This window comes from Sceloporus undulatus, chromosome 2 (assembly GCF_019175285.1).
Source record: "Sceloporus undulatus isolate JIND9_A2432 ecotype Alabama chromosome 2, SceUnd_v1.1, whole genome shotgun sequence".
Classification (NCBI taxonomy): Eukaryota; Metazoa; Chordata; class Lepidosauria; order Squamata; family Phrynosomatidae; genus Sceloporus; species Sceloporus undulatus.
In genome coordinates this window covers 87,864,744-87,883,290 of record NC_056523.1, presented here as the reverse complement: position 1 = coordinate 87,883,290, position 18,547 = coordinate 87,864,744, and the positions used below count along the sequence as shown (strand labels likewise).

The 18,547-nt window shown below is 40.6% G+C and overlaps 1 protein-coding gene across 4 annotated transcripts in view; it reads left to right on the top strand.

Moving 5' to 3' along the window:
* GRIA1 (glutamate ionotropic receptor AMPA type subunit 1) overlaps positions 1-15,686 on the top strand; it is a 166,436-nt gene extending 150,750 nt beyond the window's left edge. For 2 of the 4 annotated variants that reach the window (XM_042450323.1, XM_042450324.1), the window contains exons 13-14: positions 10,539-10,673; positions 12,559-15,686. In XM_042450323.1, coding sequence (XP_042306257.1) covers positions 10,539-10,673; positions 12,559-12,750 — 327 coding nt within the window. In that variant the 3' untranslated portion in view covers positions 12,751-15,686. The remainder of the gene's footprint in view (positions 1-10,538; positions 10,674-12,558) is intronic. The other 2 variants (XM_042450321.1, XM_042450322.1) reach the window with 2 other exon arrangements.
* The last annotated feature ends 2,861 nt before the right edge of the window (positions 15,687-18,547 follow it).

Below are 18,547 nucleotides of genomic sequence, written 5' to 3'. Positions count from 1 at the left end.
GATCCATCCAGTCAATTGTTGCATATACATAGGCTATATCTGCATGTGCCAAAAACCATGTTCTCTCCCCATTCTTACATGATCAGTTTAGATGACACAGGGCCCAACCCCCAGTTCTGGTGCAAACTGTCCAGATGGCATCCACCAGTTCAACACCACTGGATATTACCCTTAAGCCAAATTTTAAATTTTAAAAAGTGTATGCCACCTGCTCCTGCTACTTCCATGTGTCACTCCCTTTGAAGTCAGAACGAGGTGCATAGCCATGTGATTCGTGTTGGACACCTCATTTTCATCCTCGGAGGGAGTAAACTGCAGCAATGGCAATGACAGGTGGCACAGCAGGCCCTGCATGCAAACAGCTGCTTGCCATCACTCTAGAGTTCCCATGTAAGGTGGGGGGACAGGACACCAGAGCAGCTTCAGGACTAGAATACTCTGGGCTGTTCCTGGAGTATTTTGATTGATGCAGACACTACCCGAGAAAAAAGAAGAGTCATACCCATTTCCCCACAAAGAAAAAGTGAGAATGCAATGATGGGAAAGAAGGATGAAAATGAAGGATAGGTTGGTTAAAAACCAACAACCATTATTGCAAGCAAACAAAAATTCAGTATGAAAAAGAATGTTAATATCAGTGAGTAGACTGATAATATCCACTTGAAAAATTTGCCCTTAAAATGACACCAGAGGAAAAGAGGTGCTCTTTAAAGATGCAGACGTAAGTCCTACTGCAGCTATGGGAATCATGTGGCCCTCCAGATGTTGTTGGACCACAACTCCCAGCACTGCCCACCATTGTTAATGCAATCATAGCCCAGTGCTTAAACCACTACACAGTGCTGGTTTTAGTAGAGCCTAAATATCAATATCTCCCTTTCCAGCAAGAAAAAAGATTGAACTTCATCAGCATATGTTGTTCATATACTTTCAAAGAAAAAAAGAAGAAAAACAAAATTTCATAACCCACAGAAAAAATGGCATAATCCAGTCCTAAATGTTAAAACATGGCCCTTTTAGTACGTCCTGGCGACGTACTAGGGTTGTCCAGGAGCGTTCTTTTTAGATGCTCCCTAACCCTAGTACGTTGCCAGGATGTCAAAATGGCAGCGCCCTGCCTACATGGGCGCTGCCATTTTGATGTGATGGCCGCATCGCGTCTAAACGGCACAGCGCAGCTGTCACGTCCTGGCACTGCCACAGGGCACTTGTGGCACCTTTTCAGCGGTGCCGGAAGGAGCTCCAAAATGGAGCTCCTTCCTGGAGGGTGCCTTGTTTCTGCGGCAACTAGATTGCCCCAGGAACGGCACCAGGAGGAAAAGGGCCAAGTGGCCCCTTTCTCCCCTGGCTGAAGCTCCCGGGGTGTCCCGAGGCATGAAGCCCCAAGGACACCCCTTTTCGGGACCAGGAAGGAGCGGCATTTTGCTGCTCCTCCCTGGTCCTGAAAAGCACCGTATTGGGGCCTTTGGGCTGCCACTGTGGCTTCACTGGCCCCAATACGTGGCGCAAAGGGGCAGCTGCAGCCCGCCCTAAATTGGCAGTCTGTATCTCGCCCATATTAACTTTTATTTGCAAGTCACTTTCTGTCCCAATTTTTTGGGGAAAGTGGCATAATTAATAATAAGATCAACAACGACAACAAGAAACAACTAAAAGATAATGGTTGGAATCCTGTTGGTTAATCGTAGCTAGAGTAGATGATATTCAATCAGTACTGAATGTTGGCTCAACATATAGATAAATCCCATGGATTCAGTCTCCCTACTCCAGTCAGAACGAACCATAGCATTTAGGCCAATTTTTAAACAAAACTCACAGTTCAATAGCAGATGTAATATTATGTGCAAACTAATATAAATAGGAAAGCAAACAGAATATTAAACTGTGTCATCAGCTATAAATTCTGATTGCTGCTCTCTTTTTTTTCTGTGATTCAGTTAAGCGTTTGGGTCCACAAGTGTAATAAAGTTGGAGTCCCAAAATGGAGTTAGAAAACCAGAGAATATGGAGCTCTCTGTAAAACCATGGCTCTTCCCTTTGTTCTCTCCTGTCCACCTCTTTTATCAGCCTCCTTTGGCTGAAAACCAAATGTTCTATCCTTTTGTCTTCTTTCTCCACAAGATTACATAATTATGTTCAGGCAGGCTACCAGAATACTACAGGCATGCATATACACACCCACCCCAAAAAGGCCTTTTTCTTCCCCCCTGACTTTTTGCTTTCCTTCCTCTTTTCCCCAACTCTGATGTCAAATCTTGACCTTGGCAGACTTTTCTTTCCTCTACAGTTGCCTAAAAAGAGAGCCCTCCTTTTTTGTGTGTTATATCCTCCTTGCATATCTGTTGTACCTAGGAGAAAAATGGGGCTGCACATGTAAAACCCAGACCAGCAACGGTGTTTTCCTTCATATGGAGGCATTTTTAGTATTATGGCCCCATATTAAACAGTAGGTGGTTTTTATAGTATTCCATTCCAGTTTCACAGTGCAACAGATAACTGTGTTCTGCCATGGTGGTAGAATTCAAAGACATGGAAAATCACTGTGCAAAGGGGTGATCTTGTAACACCTTTGAGACTAAAGGAAAGAAATAAGCTGGTAGCATGAGCTTTCGTAGACTTACATGCATCTGAGAAAGTAGGCTCAAGTCTACGAAAGCTCATGCTACCAGTTTCTTTCTTTCAGTTAGGAGATTATCACACAAAGCGTCCCTCCCAATCCTGTTGTGGCTTTTTAAACACTTGAAATAGCAACAATTTTTTTTCACATTACCACACAATTGCAAATTGATAACAGATTGGCTATGGATCTTATTACACTATTGTTGCTCTTACTCATTAGCTATCTGAGATTAAATAAGTAAAATCAGATCCCTTTAAATCTCATGAAAGGGTTGCCTGGGCATGGTAGGTGTAGTCAGACCCATTTAAATCCCATTGTTCCTGCACCAAATGAAAAGGTTGCCTCCTCAGCACTCACAAGTATTGCGTTCATTGGGAATGTGGGTGATGCAGTCAAACCCCTTTAAATTCCCTTTCTTTCTGAATTACCCCTGAATTGATCTTTAGCACATACTTCAATAATGGATTACCTGTGGGACTGATCATTATTCACAGGATTTTCCCATTTATTAAAAGCAGCAGCAGAAGCATAGATTGACTACAGAATACTTACTGCCTGGCCACGAAGTGGTGCAATAAAATTCCATGGTTACAGTTTCAATCCCGCTTCTATCCCACTATTTAAGAACCATGTAATAAACTCTGTCTCAAAGGTGCTACAAAATCCCTTTGCATATTGTGTTCTGCAAGTGTGCCTGAGGCAGTCAATCAAGGTTTTGAACAACATTCACAGCACTGAAGCATGTGTGGACAAATCAGATGAAAATTGCCAACTTGTTTGCCATATTACCCTCCTTCTCTCAATCATGATTCTTCTTGATTGGGGCCTGAGGCTCTTGATTAAAGTAGTTGATTAAAGTACTGATCAAATCTCTAACGGTAAATTTTGAAGTCCTTTAAAAACTGAAATTTCCATGTGTTGTGATCAATAATTATTTTTGTCCTTTTTTATTAAACAGACTATAACACTGCTGCAGTGAATTTTTAAAAAAATTCATCAAGGACTTCCAACTGCCTGTCTATGTTTAGCCATTTTGTGAAGTACAGCACTGTGAGCATAAGAGTTGCTGGCAGAGAAATCAACTTCTATTCTTCTCTACAGCACAGTTAGTTATATTTTAATAGCCCTCCCACAAAGAGCTCCATGCCCAGCTCCTGATCCTAGTCAAACAAAAACCACAATGGCACAGAAAAAGGATTATTTCTGACCATATTAGAAAAGGAGTAAACTTACCATGTGCTTAGGTATGTGCTGTAGAGGGTTTCCATGGTGTTTAATTGAAATTATTAGCACCAGGGACGTTGCCAAGGGGGGGGGAGGTCCAGGGGGTCTGGACTCCCTCCGCCTTCCATTAGATACAATGAATGGTGTGTGCTGCCATGCTCAAGCCCCATTATAATGATGCCACTTAGTCTGGACCCCCCCTTCCCAAAATCCTGGCTAAGTCCCTGTTAGCACTATTAAGACCCAGCAGGTATTACATACCAAACAAAATGCATATCTAAAAGCATAAGTGACTAATAGTAGAACTTGGAACCACAACAATGTTGCAGTTCCTTTAAATACCTTATATTATATTCCAATCAACTGTGTGCATAAGAATATCAAAGGGGGGCACATAAGTTTATGTGAATCCTTTGACTTGTGTGTGAATCACATTAATTGCATGCCCTGAGAGAGCAGAAACCAAATATATGATCTGCATGCAAACATCACTCTGGCTAGTAAAAAGGCTGTGATAGTTTTCTGACACTGTGTATAAATTCTGCATCCTTCGTTTGCTGGGAGAATGTTATCAATAAAAGGAGGACTTCTAAAAAAATACCTAGCTTTGGAAATTCTGTATATTTTCAAACTGCATGAGTAGAATACACTGGAGAAAAGATAAGACTCAAAGGAAAGATTCATAGGCCTGTTACAGACTGCCAAAATAAAGCTGCTTCGGGTCTCTTTGGAGGTATGCTATTTAAATGATGCATGGGTCCTAAGAGTCCGGAGATCGTGTCAAAGCCACACTCCATTCCTAAGCACTGTAGGGCAACTTTGGTGCAGCTTCCAGATTCTTAGGATGCATGCCTCATTTAAACAGCATACCTCCAAAGAGACCCAAAGCAGCTTTATTTTGGCAGTCTGTAACAGGCCATAGATTGATAAGAAAAGTCAGTGTCTCAGTATTTAAATGAAAGTACACTTTGAATTTTGATAATAAAATATTGAAAGCCAATCGCTTATTCAAACTGCATACTCTCATGAGCAAGTTCACCTCATTTATTAGCGAGCCTACATGGCCATCCAATGCAGGGCGCACTCTGTTGGATTCTCTCCCAAATATGACTCTAAAAATCCAGCTGACCTAACATAGGCCTGGTACAAATGGGCCCAAAAGGGCAGGCTGGGGCCGCCTTTCGTTGCTGTGCAGAAGCGCCACAACAACCAAATTGTACGATGCTGCTATGCAGAAGAAAAGGAGCGCTAAAAAGTGGCTCCTTTTTGCGCTGCTGCAAGCAGCCTGCAGCAGCATGAACACATCACTGCTGCCCTGCTCCATTTGGACGCAGCGCAGCAGCGACGTCATTGCTACTCGTGCCGTCTATACGGCACTGCGCATCGATGATGCCCTAGTCACATGCTAGGGTTGCAGGGTGTGTGGGTGCTCCTCCCTGAGGCAACCTTAGCACATGACAAGTGCGTTGTTTAGGGCCCATTTGTACCAGGCCATAGCCATCAGCTTATCTGTACAGTAGGGAATCCCACAAAACCCACAAAAAACTATGGATGCTGGCCATGAAAGCCTTCAACTTCACAATTTTTTAACCCTCTTCAACAGATGTGTTTTTTTATTGAATGAATGTTTATCCAGGGATATGCCTAACAGCAGCAGGGAAAGGACCAAAATCAAATATCACCACTTTCCTCCAAGTGCTGTCTTCATTTACCACCACCACCCATAAACATGGGTCCTAGAGTAGGAGCTAGGGCCTCTCAGATCAGGCAAACGGAGGCTATGCCCTCTTGAAATGATCTGGAAAAATTAGACCAGCTAGACATCTATGTAGCTGAGCCTCCTCAAACATTACCAATCAGAAATGTGCTAACTGATCAAATACTAAGAAATTTTAAGAGAGCCATTGTCATTTAGTTTTCCCAACAATAGTAAAGGCTGCCTGCAATCTACCCCCATAAACAGGTGGGAGTAAGCTACACTGAACACATGGAGGGCACTTCTAAGTAAACATTGCACTTGCAAGAGAGTGGGAAGAAAATATTAATCACTACCACCTGTAAGTGCCTATACCTGTAGGTAGGCAATATTAATAATAATCTGCCTGCCAATATTTAACCCCCCCCCCCCCCACACACACACACACCTTAAAAATATTTCCAAGATTCCTGGCCATAAAGTGAGGGGAAGATTTGGGGTGGGGCAGAGAATGTGGGCCTAAAAGAGTTTTGGTCAGAGCAGAATGAAATGGCAATGAACATGATGACGGATCAGCTGCCACCCGTTAAAATGGTGCAGACAAGGGAAGGTGCTTGTCACCATGGTGACAGTGCTGGAGCATTTCTGAAAGATCAGCTCATTGCTTGCTTTTCACCTGCCAATCTCCCGCTTCCTTCCTCCTCTTCTCTCAGACATTAACTCTCCCTCTGCAGGAGACAAACTTTGACATTTACACTCCCACTAATAAGCTGGCTGCATGATGGGCAAGCACCTTGGGAGAGCATTTGTCAGAAAGCCCCAAATGACATGGCTCTGCTGCTTAGCAAAATGGGTTGATTCTCTTGGGCATTTAGTGTGGGATGGGTCCCTTTCTTCACAGTCTATTATTATTAGTGCTATTAAGTCAGGAGTCTGTACAAAAACAGCAGGTAAGGGTTTTTGGAGCCAAGAAGCCAAGGCAAGCCATGGCAGGCAGGAACTGTTTTCTTGCCTTTGCAGTGAATGCATATGTCCCCAGAGTATGCAGTTTGAATAAGCTATTGGCTTTCAATATCCAACTGGGAAAGAACTGCGTCTGCAAGACAATAGCTACTCTCTCCAGAAAACCTCTTTGCAATTAGAAACATCATTCGAGAAAAAAAAAAAAAGCTCACTTTCAGTATAATACTCCTTCAGCCAAGGTTTTAGTCAGCCTTGTACAGTGAATTTTATTGCATTTTTTCTGGTCTGTGTAGCAAGGGAGAAATTAACTGTTTTAATGACCAGAGTCTCCCAGATGTTTTTCCCAGATGTTGATGTGAGGCCTTTAGACATTGACCAGATGTGTACATGACACAGTTCCTGATACCATTTGCAGAGCCATTTAAACATGGATATGTTTAAATATTTAGTTGCAATGAATTTCCTTACTGGAACACAGACTGACCATTAGAGCTTTTAGAGAACTGATATTTGAATATGCTTCCACTAGCTAGCCTATAAACCTAAAACAAAACTTTTTATAGCAATATATACACAGTGAACCTTCAACATCTCACCCATTCATCCTATTTCTCCCACATTTTTGTATGCAAGAACAAAAGGCATACACTGACTTAAACGCTCATAAACAAATGTGTGAAAATAGATCTATCTATTCTTTAACATAATAGTGCAAAGATGGACTTCAAAATTTCCCCATTCCACAGATGGATAACTAGAGACATGGCTTTTGAGCATCAGCATTTTAAGCAGATGGATATTTGGATGAGACTTAAATATTTACACTTAGGAAGAATTTGGATTAATGACCCAGTAGCTTGGCAAGGACTAGTGAACAGATACATCTGGAGCTGCTATGTAGGGCAAAAAGAAAAAAAAATCTTATTACCATCTCAGATTGGTATGGGTTTTAAAGGTTTTAGCCAACATAACAAAAGAATACAAAGAATACATATTCACAATGTGGTGCATAAAGTAAAAAGGGAAGGGCAAATGCATTGTGTCAAAGATGTGGTGACCTCCTTTGTCAAATATGAAGGCTATGATTCCAGTTACAGTTCATTTACTTATAGTTTGGTGGCAGGTGGACATTAAAAGTCTGATAGCCTATATTACTACTGATTCTATAGAGGGAGGGAAGGGAGAGAGGAAAGATCATTTAAATCAATACATGCAACATTACCTTGATAACCACTGAGATAAGGGCTACTTATCTTCCTGTAGAGCAAATCTTGAAAATTCCCCTCATGAAGTTCCCATGCCATTGTTTCAAGATGAACTGTAAGAAGAGCACAGATATCTCCAGAGGCACAATAGTGTATTTCTAGTAGCCAAAGCAGCAGAAGCTTTAGGTATAATTTAAAAAGAAAAATCCTGAATGTGGTCAGTTAGTCCAAATTTAAGAAGACCCTTTAAATCAATTCTTCACTGCTGAGTCAATACATAAATAAATCCCATAGACACAGTAGGCCTTTTCTAGCTAGGATTAACATTAGGACCTAGACTACTGATTATGAATGTATGGTCTTCAGCTGAAGATTAGCTAAGTTTTATTCAGAAACTATGGTGTAGATAAATAAACATAAATGAACACAAATAAATAAGCAGTGCCATCATTCTCCTGAACTAGAGCCAGAACTTGCTGTGGCCCTTCCTGTTTCTTTGGGCCACCATGAATGAAGGCAGGCAATGTAGTAGAAGCATTTATTCATTGGAGGGATGAAAAGTAAGGCTGGAAAGAATATTCAAAAATATTTCAAAAATTGTTGAAAAAGAATAATTTTTTGAGTTCAAGAAATCCTGATGAGAAGAATCCTGGACTGATCAGAATCACTGCAGTTTGGGGAAAACAGTGCAATGGTAACTCAACATGTGGGCCCAGAGCCAGATGACTGGCTGATCAGAGGCCTTGTGGTCACTAATCTCTCAGCTGGCTACCTCTGAGTTCAACCAGCACAAGTACCTTATGCCTCCTCCTAACTCTTTCCAGCCAGTCTATCTTTGAGTTAGGAGGCACTGTTATTCTGCTCAAAATTGCATATGTTTGAATGAAATGAAATATTGTATCTGTACAGAAAAGGCTGTTTCATGCACAGAAAAAGATATTTTCTGTGGGAAACAATCATATGTACATTTTACACAGATTTAAGTTCCCAATTATGAATAGGCTTTGAAAATTGTGCTTTTCAAATCTTTCTCACAATGGCAAGAAAATTGCGAAAATCATTCATTGCTTTCTTCAAGGAGAAACTTAGGCCCGGCACTGACAGATGCTTTTCACCGGCTTAGGGCTGAAATTAGGACTAGGTAGGGGTGGGCATCCACACTATCGGCACTCCTGCGCATCTTGCCGCACACTCGTCGACATGGGGTGCACGATGATGACGTCCATGCAGCGCGGCGCCCAAACAGTGCCATGCCCTGTGGATATCATGATCATGCGTGAGCGTGCCAATGGTGCCCTGCATGCAGCCTAAAAAGGACCCACTGGGAACGGGTTCTTTTTAGGCCTCCCGGATGCTGCACAATTTGGTTGGCATGGTTTTCATCCCGAGTAGAAAGGGCGGTGTCTCGCCACCCCTTTCTGCCAGTCTGTATCCCCCTTCGCTAAATAAAATCACATCTCTAAGTAGAAGTAACTCTGACACATGTTTAATACATTCTAAAACATTTGATCCAAGCAAAGGAACTGTGTATCCTATCACTCAACTTTAGAACATGTGCTTTTTTTCATCCCACATTTATATTTACTGACAATATCAATGACAGGACTATGGTCTTACGTCAGTCATAACAAAATTCATTCTTTTATACCTAAAATATATTATCCCAAGGGTCTCAGAACCATATTGCCAAGAATCCAAGAAAGATTTGAAAGATTTATGTTTTTCTCAGAATATACATATATAAAACCTTTTCTATCTTACCTTTTAAAACACAGGAATTTTCCTGTGACTTAAAAATATGCAACATGAGATTCCACCTGTCCAAACATTTCTTTTGAAAACAGCAGGTAATCTCAACAAACATCTGATATCTGTGCATTAACTAGGAGGGAAATGGCATTTTGCAAATCTAGATTCAGAACCAAGTATTCATTTTAATTTTTGTTTCAACAATTTGATTGATTCAGATACTAGAATATTTGTCACATTAGGCTCCAGTGTTTCCCATGCCACTAATATAAATGTGAAAGACTTGAGTTTCTCCTTATGTAAAATAGACAATAACACGTTAATATTTAACATTCTCATATTAATGCTAGGTACTTATAAAAACCAGTTTTTAATCATAATCAACTGAAAAAGATTATTGTGGTGACTAATCCCCCATCAGATTGTACAGATTTTAAAGTGCATTATTTTAAAAAAAAGAAATAAAGTAATTGCTATATTAAAGAAAAAATCCATTGCATATCTAAGGACAGAAACAAGTCAGTGTCACTGGCAACCTGGTTTTGCACAAAGAAGGAAGGAAATGGTAGGGGGGAATAAAAAAGGGATTCTGATTTGTTGCTCAGCAACAGAAGTTGGGGGAACAATCAAAGAAGAAAAGAACAGGCGTTTCTAAGAGAGCAGGTTATTTTAGGAGAGCAAAAGACTGGAGACTAGCAAACATCAGTTCACAGATTACTTTTATGTAATCGGTAACTAAAACTACCTAGACATTTGGAACAAACAAGTATTTAAGCCTGTGGGGTTTTTTTAAAAGATTTTTTATAAAAATCTAGTTTAAATTTTTCCCAAAGCGTTACAAAGCCACAGACATGCTGACATGTTTAGTCACTTTTGTGTGTTCAGTTGGAGGAGAATATTTAGTTTTAAAGACAGGCTGTTGAAGGGTCCTAAGTGTATTTCAAAGTGGTGGCTCCCCAGTGATATTGTTGTTATAGTAAGGATTTATGTCTAGCTCCTAAAGAACCGTTTTGTGTTAACAGCTTCTTTCTCCTCACCCGCACCCTCTCCACCTCCCTTTCTCCTTTCCTTTCTATTATAGGACAAAACAAGTGCTTTGAGTCTCAGCAACGTGGCCGGTGTTTTCTACATCCTCATCGGTGGGCTTGGACTAGCCATGCTGGTTGCCTTAATCGAGTTTTGTTACAAGTCCAGAAGTGAATCAAAACGGATGAAGGTGGCAACACATTCACAGGCCTTTCACACCATGTTTCTGATACCAGCCAGACTCCTCGTAGCCCTTTAGAAACAGATTTAGCCAAGACCAGGATGGCTATTAGGGTAGAAAGTCAATATTTTAGAGACACAAAAAAACATCCTCCCCACCACCTACATGTTTTCAGTCTGAGCCAGGGCTTCCTCACAAATGGTTTGTGTTGAGAACTGTTAAGGGGAAATGTGTTAAATTTCAGCTCACAATGCAGTAATTTTTAAAACACATACACAAAAGGCACCCTGTTTTGAAACAGAGTTTAGAAATTGAAAAGTGATCAGGTTAATTCCCACTTTACGTCTGCTAAAATGCTAATTAAAATTGCTCTAGGCTAATGTCTCACTTGACTGGACTTGGGAAGACAAAAGGGGAAAAATAGGGAGAATATATCCTTGAATATTTGGGCAAAGACATGACATCATCACTGAAAGCTCCAAAGCTGCTTTCTAAATAATCAGATATTGGTTAGAAACATCTTGTTTCTGCCCATCAACTTGATTACATTGAGTGACCTGTGAATTTAAGTCACAACTGCGCATTTGTTGCACAGTCAAAGTAATGTTAATTTTTGTAAAGTATAAAACACAAAAACCAAAGGTTGGAATCAGAATGCAACTTTCAGCATTCCTCACCATTATCCTAGTTGGCTAGGGCTACTGGGTGTGTGGTCCAGTGCTTCATGATCCTACTCCTGATATAAAGGAATATAAACATTTCTTCTAGTATAGCTCTGCATTTTGCCACTGAGTTCCCCAGCACAAAACAACAAGAAGTGATGGTGGGGAAGTGTCAGTGGAGGAGTTTTCATGCAAACCAGTTCTTAAAGGGAATGTTGATCAGCCTGCCCTCTTAATCTGTACACAACTTTTGAGAGCTAAAACAAATAATAATATTAAAAAACCCACAATTTCTGAAATCTGAGGTACAGGGGCCTGAACATCCTCTGATCTGATGTAGATACCACTGATACTTTATATATATATGTGGTTGATCATTTGTAATTACTAATGCACCCTGCATATAGTTAAAATTATTCTATCCAGATTGTAATCCTCAAAACAGGTACTCCTTAGGCTTTGGTTATATACCAAGGAACATTTCTTGGAAATGTCCTTGTGGTTTTCCTTTGCAATGACTAACACAGAGTAGGGATGGGCAATACACACATGTGATCATTTTGTTGCCACTTCAAAACACTGGCTAAAAAAATTGTGACACGATAGCAAAGTACCACGTTTTCCTTTTCCTTTTCCTTTTCCTTCCTTCTTTCTTTTTTCTTTCTTTTTTTTTTTTCATTCAGACACAGAGAACTGAGCTCCTGGAAGCACAGTTCCTTGCAACAAGGCATACTGTGCCTGCACACCTTATTTTGATGGTGAAGCAAGAAATATGAGGTGTGCAGATACCATTTTTTATTTATTTTATTTATTTGAAATAAGAAGAATGGCTTTCTATACTTTAACAACCAAAATTCAGCAGCACATGGCAATAGAGCGGCTTGTGACATCCTGGGAATTGTGAAGCAGATCTACCCAAATTTCAGATCCCTAACATATAATTTCTGTTAGCTGTGACCAACAAAGCTCAAATCACTGTTGATGTTGGTAGGGACAAAATATGTTCATCGGTACAGTGAATGCCAAGAAACAAGAAGTTCAGTTTAAAATTTAAAGATGCTTACATAGAATATAGGGAGCATCATATAAAACAGAGTGGGATGGGGTTGGGTGGGGTGGGATGGGGGGGACCACAAGATTGGCAATAAGAAATAGCTTTAAAATGTTGGTTATTATGATTGTCAAGCCACTATTAAGGGCAGGGGGAGACCCCCCCTGTCTCTCTCAAAAAGGGTTTTTGTTTGATCCCACAGCAATCAATCAATGAAGCCATAAGGACATCAACCCTTCCCAGAGCATCTGCAGCAGGGACCAGCAGTGGCGAAAATGGACGGGTGGTGAGCCACGATTTCCCCCAAACCATGCAGGAGATTCCATGCATGGGTGACAACTCTGGGATGTCCCTGGGAGCAACAGGGTTATAACTGCCCTTGACAGATCTTCTGGGTGAGAGCGGGGTATTCCTAGCCCCAGCCTCTCCAGTGCTGAACCAAACCATTCAAGAAGAGGGGCAATGCAATGGATCTTCCAAAGGAAATCAGATCTATTTTCCTTTCTTTTTCTATGTGTGTGTGTGCATGTGTGTGTATGTGTCATTTATTTTACAGTAAATCCATAGACAGAAGAAAGTACAACCTGTACTGCAATAAGGAAAGGGCAACAGGACTGAACAGAAATTGGAGACATCCCTGAGTACACGGTTACAGGAACACTGAGGAAGACAGCGCCATTTTGTTTTTAACTTGGTTGTTAATAAGTTCTTAGTGTGTGCAATATACATTTTTCTTACTAATTCCCGTGACACCAGGGTAATATCAGCCCTGTCCTGCTCAACAGTTCAAAATCAGGTTTAGTTTGGGATGCAAACCATAAATGTCTGTGCTACTAACAAGAAAAGGAAAATAAATGAAGAGACATCGTTCGAGAGAACAGGACTCTATGGTGTTTTACAGCTGTTGCAACAAGGCTGCCATTGAAAGAGCTCACCATTCCACTTTTGAATGAAGGACTTTGAGAAAAGTTGAAAGGGAAACCTGACATTGTGAAACTCATGGAAAGACTTCTGAAAACGAGGCCAGTAGTTGAATTGTGGATTTGGGATGAGCCAAGGGAAAGGTGACAAAGGTGATCTTTATTCCAGCATTTAAAAGTGGTTATTGGAGTGGCTAATTGAATTGTAAGAGTGGGAAATGTATCACTTCCCAGAATGTACACCTGACAGGTTACCACATGGACAGGTTAGTAGCCGCCTCAGCCCATAGCCATTTGCTACATATGGTGTGGGCAAGGGGGAAAACCATGAAAATTCAAAACAGATATATTGCATTTCCTCCATGCCTACCTTCTCAGAAGTGAAGAGGCAATTATCGTACATTTTCCACATTTCTGTAAGGTTTTTTTTCATGGTGGTCTTTGAATAGAGACCCATTTATCAATAGTTAGTCAGACTTAAGACACCAGAGCTGTCCTCTGAAATCTGGCTTTTTAGTCTATGTGAGCCACACCTGGTGGGCATTCCATAGAATAACTGGGCCACATTAGAATTACTCAGACATGAAAATAAAGACATTAAGATTTCAGTGAGTGATGCCAACAAGGAAGGGCATTCACCTAAATACAGCCTTCCATAATATTCACTTGCAGCTGGCCCCGATTCTTTCTTTTAAAATCAGTTTCAGGAGTTAAGTCTTGGCCAGCAGCATTATGACAAAAGCCAACAGACATGGTTTCCATCTCATCTATCATCATGCGGGGAAGTGGAACATGCAGAACTGACCAGCTGGTACCCTGCTTGCTATTGAAAACTTTGTCTCACATCCAAAAACCAAGCCTGCAATGAAACACTGAAATCTACAAAGCTGACTAAGCACAAGAAAGTGGACTTGATAGCAGTAGTTCCCCCTGTCATGTGTGCGTTAGCATCTACATTGAAACAAAAGCTTCATTTGTGTGTGTGTGTGTGTGCGTGTATGACATCACCACCATCTACAGTGAAATTCTTGAGCAATGTGAAAAGCATTCCCCTGCTGAAAAGTATGTTAAAGGGGAGTACCTCCTACTCCATTAAAGGCTTGGAGGAGGCCCAAGCCTTCCCTTAAGAATTCCCATCCTCAGATATGCATTTGCCCATGACTGGATGGTAACTCCAAACCTTTTAAGGGGCTAAAACGTCCTCCAAGTGCCAGTGCAAACCCAGCAGTTTAACAAAAACTTGTTATACCTTGTTATACTGAGACCTGCAGGTAACTTAATGCATAAAACAGGAGACAGGAATGGAGGAAACAAGAATTGACAAGAAGGAACCACAGGCTTCAGACAGACATGGCTTTACTGTGGAGATCATCAAGAAATAGCGTGTTTCAGATTTATTTATTTTTATTAACAAGTGCAACTGGCAACTGGCTCTAAAACAGGAAAGCTTTCATACACAACTTGTTGTGGTTGTACAGTGTCAACAGCCATTAAAGACTGGTCTCTAGGAACTGATTTTTCCACAAAACACTTTGTTGCCCTCCCTCCACCTTTCATCTTGAGATGGTGCATTTGTAAGACTGTCAACACAGAAACTGCAGCTCCCCTTAAGAGGGCACAGCATGCCTAGTGCCTATTTGTTTTCTTTCAGTGCCAATGGAAGTCTTTCTGTCTTCATCTTTTCATCCAGCTCTCTGTCAAGATTGGATCTCAGCCTCTGATAATAACTCTTCACAGTCTCGTTGTCAGTGTGTGATTATAATTTTTCCCCAATTTTTATATCTGCCTTTTGTTACCTTTTTTTAAGTTTAGTTCTGTGTGTGTGGCTTATGGTACACAGGGCTCACCAAATCAAGCCTGCTTTTTATGGAAAGATCTTTTGGATGTCCACAAAAGTGTGATATGTCTTTCAATCTCAAAAACATTCATAGCTCCCAGTAACTATTTTCCACCTTAAAGTGCAGTGGAAAGAGAGTACAAGGGTTTCCTTCTGTATGGATTAAAAACAAGTCTTATAAAACTTTTTTAAAAAAACAACAACATATTTCTGTTGACTTTATGGCAAAGGAATCAAAGAGACCTATGTGATAATTGAGCCAGCCAGTAAACTGGGTTTATGGGATGAACCTTCTGTGATAGGACAAATGCCTGTGACAATAGGACATGAAACACAAGTTTTGAATGTTTTTGATCAGTGGAAGGGTGGGAGGAGAAAAAGAAGAATGACACAGAAGAAGAGGGGAAATGTTAACTTGTAATATGTATTTTTAATACACTTTTCTTAAATATAGAATAATGGGATTGGGGGAGGGACATTGACATTTTTCTCAACAAGAATCCATATTTAACAGTTTTGGCTTTCATTAAATTTTGCTCTTTGGTACCTGGATTTTTTATTTGAGAGTTCTATTTGTTTTCAGTCTCCCTCTCTGGACACCTATAAATGGAGTTGCTGGTTTGTAACTTGCTTTTTATTGATGCTGAGAAACAGGAAACATTCTCTGTAGACTTCATAATGTTATTGTATCCTCCATTTTCATTCCATGACCATGCAGATTAAAGCTAAGGCTGGATGAGTAGGAGAACTTTTTTAAAATGTTGTTACTACTGTTTTAGGTGTTATTTTCAAGCTTCTTTCCAGTGCAGAATTAAGCCATAGACGGTGAGTTGTTCTCCCTAAAACTCATTAGAATAAAAATAAGCCAACTGATTCCCAAAGTATTTGTTCAACATATGGGCAACTATTTCAGGCTTTCTGGAACAAAGTAGTTCTATATGCCTAAGGCCATCTATGGCCTGATATGGATTAATTTCAGTCTGAAATAGGAGCCATTTCAAACCACAGTTATAGCAGCACGATTCCACTTTAACTGCCTTGTTACATCCTATCAAATCCTGGGGTTTGTTGTTTGGTCAGAGATACTGAAGAAGCTCTCTGGCTGAGAATTCTAAACACCTTACTCTAAACTGCAAATCTCAGGATTTCATCAGTTAGAGCCATGGCTGATAAAAGAGGCATCATGGTGTTGTAACTGTAGAGTGAAAAATCCTCTGGTTCTGCAGAGGTTAATACTACAAATCTATTTTAACAGCCTGGGTTTTGCAGCCTGTGTGGGCTTAATGACAGTCAAGCTAAACAAACACCAGACATAGCTATAAACCACATCCTGAAAGTCAACATGGCATGCAACTACCATGACTACCACCCCAGTCCTAGTTTGGAGGTTTGTGACTGTTCAGGCCTAGGGACAAAGCCTAGTATATTCATACCTTGTGGCCATAGAACATTTATTCCCCAGTGCGTCAACAGAAGGACTTGTTGACATGTACATAACATTCACTCCAATTTGTGCTCCATACCCAACTTCTGAAGGGTCCCCAGCGATAACTGCTGATTTGCAATGAAGAAAAAGAAGAAGTATTTTACCTCTTTTTTCACTTTAAAATAAAGGGTACACCCTCTGATTTGTTTTGTACCAGACTATTTCTAGAGCATGTCAGTTTGACTCACTGACATGCTCTAGAAATAGTCTGGTACAATTTGGTGGTAAAACAGACTTCTCATCCTTTTAGACTACTGTACTGAAGTTCAATGTTCCCTCTATATAGAATCATAGAGTTGGAAGAGACCACTAGGGCCATCCAGTCTAACCCCCTGCCATGCAGGAAATCCAAATCAAAGCATCCCTGACAGATGGCCATCCAGCCTCTGTTTAAAGACCTCCAAGGAAGGAGACTCTATCACCCTCCGAGGGAGTGCATTCCACTGTCAAACAGCCCTTACTGTCAGGAAGTTCCTCCTAATGTTCAGGTGGAATCTTTTTTCCTGTAGCTTGCATCCATTGTTCCGGGTCCTGTTCTCTGGAGCAGCAGAAAACAAGCTTGCTCCCTCTTCAATATGACATCCTTTCAAATATTTAAACAGGGCTATCATATCACCTCTTAACCTTCTTTTCTCCAGGCTAAACATCCCCAGCTCCCTAAGTCGTTCCTCATAGGGCAAGGTTTCCAGACCCTTCACCATTTTTGTCGCCCTCCTTTGGACACGCTCCAGTTTCTCAATGTCCTTTCTGAATTGTGGGGCCCAGAACTGGACACAACATTCTAGGTGGGGCCTGACCAAAGCAGAATACAGTGGCACTATTACTTCTCTTGATCTAGACACTATACTTCTATTGATGCAGCCTAAAATAGCATTGGCCTTTTTAGCTGCCGCATCACACTGTTCACTCATGTTCAACTTGTGGTCTACTTGGACTCCCAGATCTCTTTCACACGTAGTTTCATTCAGCCAGGTGTCACCCATACTATATCTGTGCATTTTATTTTTCCGCCCTAAGTGCAATACCTTACATTTCTCCGTGTTGAATTTCATTTTGTTAGCTTTGGCCCAGCTTTCTAGTCTATTCAGGTCATTTTGAATCTTGATCCTGTCCTCTGGGGTATTAGCTATTCCCCCTAATTTGGTGTCATCTGCAAATTTGATAAGTATGCTCCCAATTCTGTCATCCAGGTCATTGATAAAGATGTTGAATAGCACTGGGCCCAGGACAGAGCCCTGTGGGAGCCCACTGGTCACTTTTCTCCAGGATGAAAAGGAGCCATTGTTGAGCACCCTTTGGGTTCGGCCGGTCAACCAATTACAGATCCATTTAACAGTTACTTTGTCTAGCCCACATTTTACAAGCTTGTTTGCAAGAATGTCATGGGAAACCTTGTCAAAGGCCTTACTGAAATCAAGATATACTATATCCACAGCATTCCCTTCATCTACCAAGCTGGTAATTTTATCAAAGAAAGAGATTAGGTTTGTCTGGCATGACTTGTTTCTCTGAAACCCATGTTGACTTTTTGTGATTATGGCATTGCCTTCTAGATGTTCACAGACTCTCTGTTTAATGATCTGCTCCAGAATCTTTCCTGGTATTGATGTCAGACTAACTGGATGATAATTGTTGGGATCCTCTTTTTTCCCCTTAAAGATGCAATTAGACTACACATTTATCACATTGATAATTATCAAAATAATAAAACTTTAAAACAAAACCTGGATTAAGAAAGAGCTTTAAAGATAACCATGCAATAAAAATTGTGAATAGGAGAAAAGCAACTTCTGTTCAACTTACACAGTTCATTACACTTTCATCTGGCTTCCAATTTCATACCAAATTCATGTTTAGATACTCATCTGAATCTATCATATAATATACTGGGTTATACCTGTTGCTTTATATCCATACTTTCAAACTT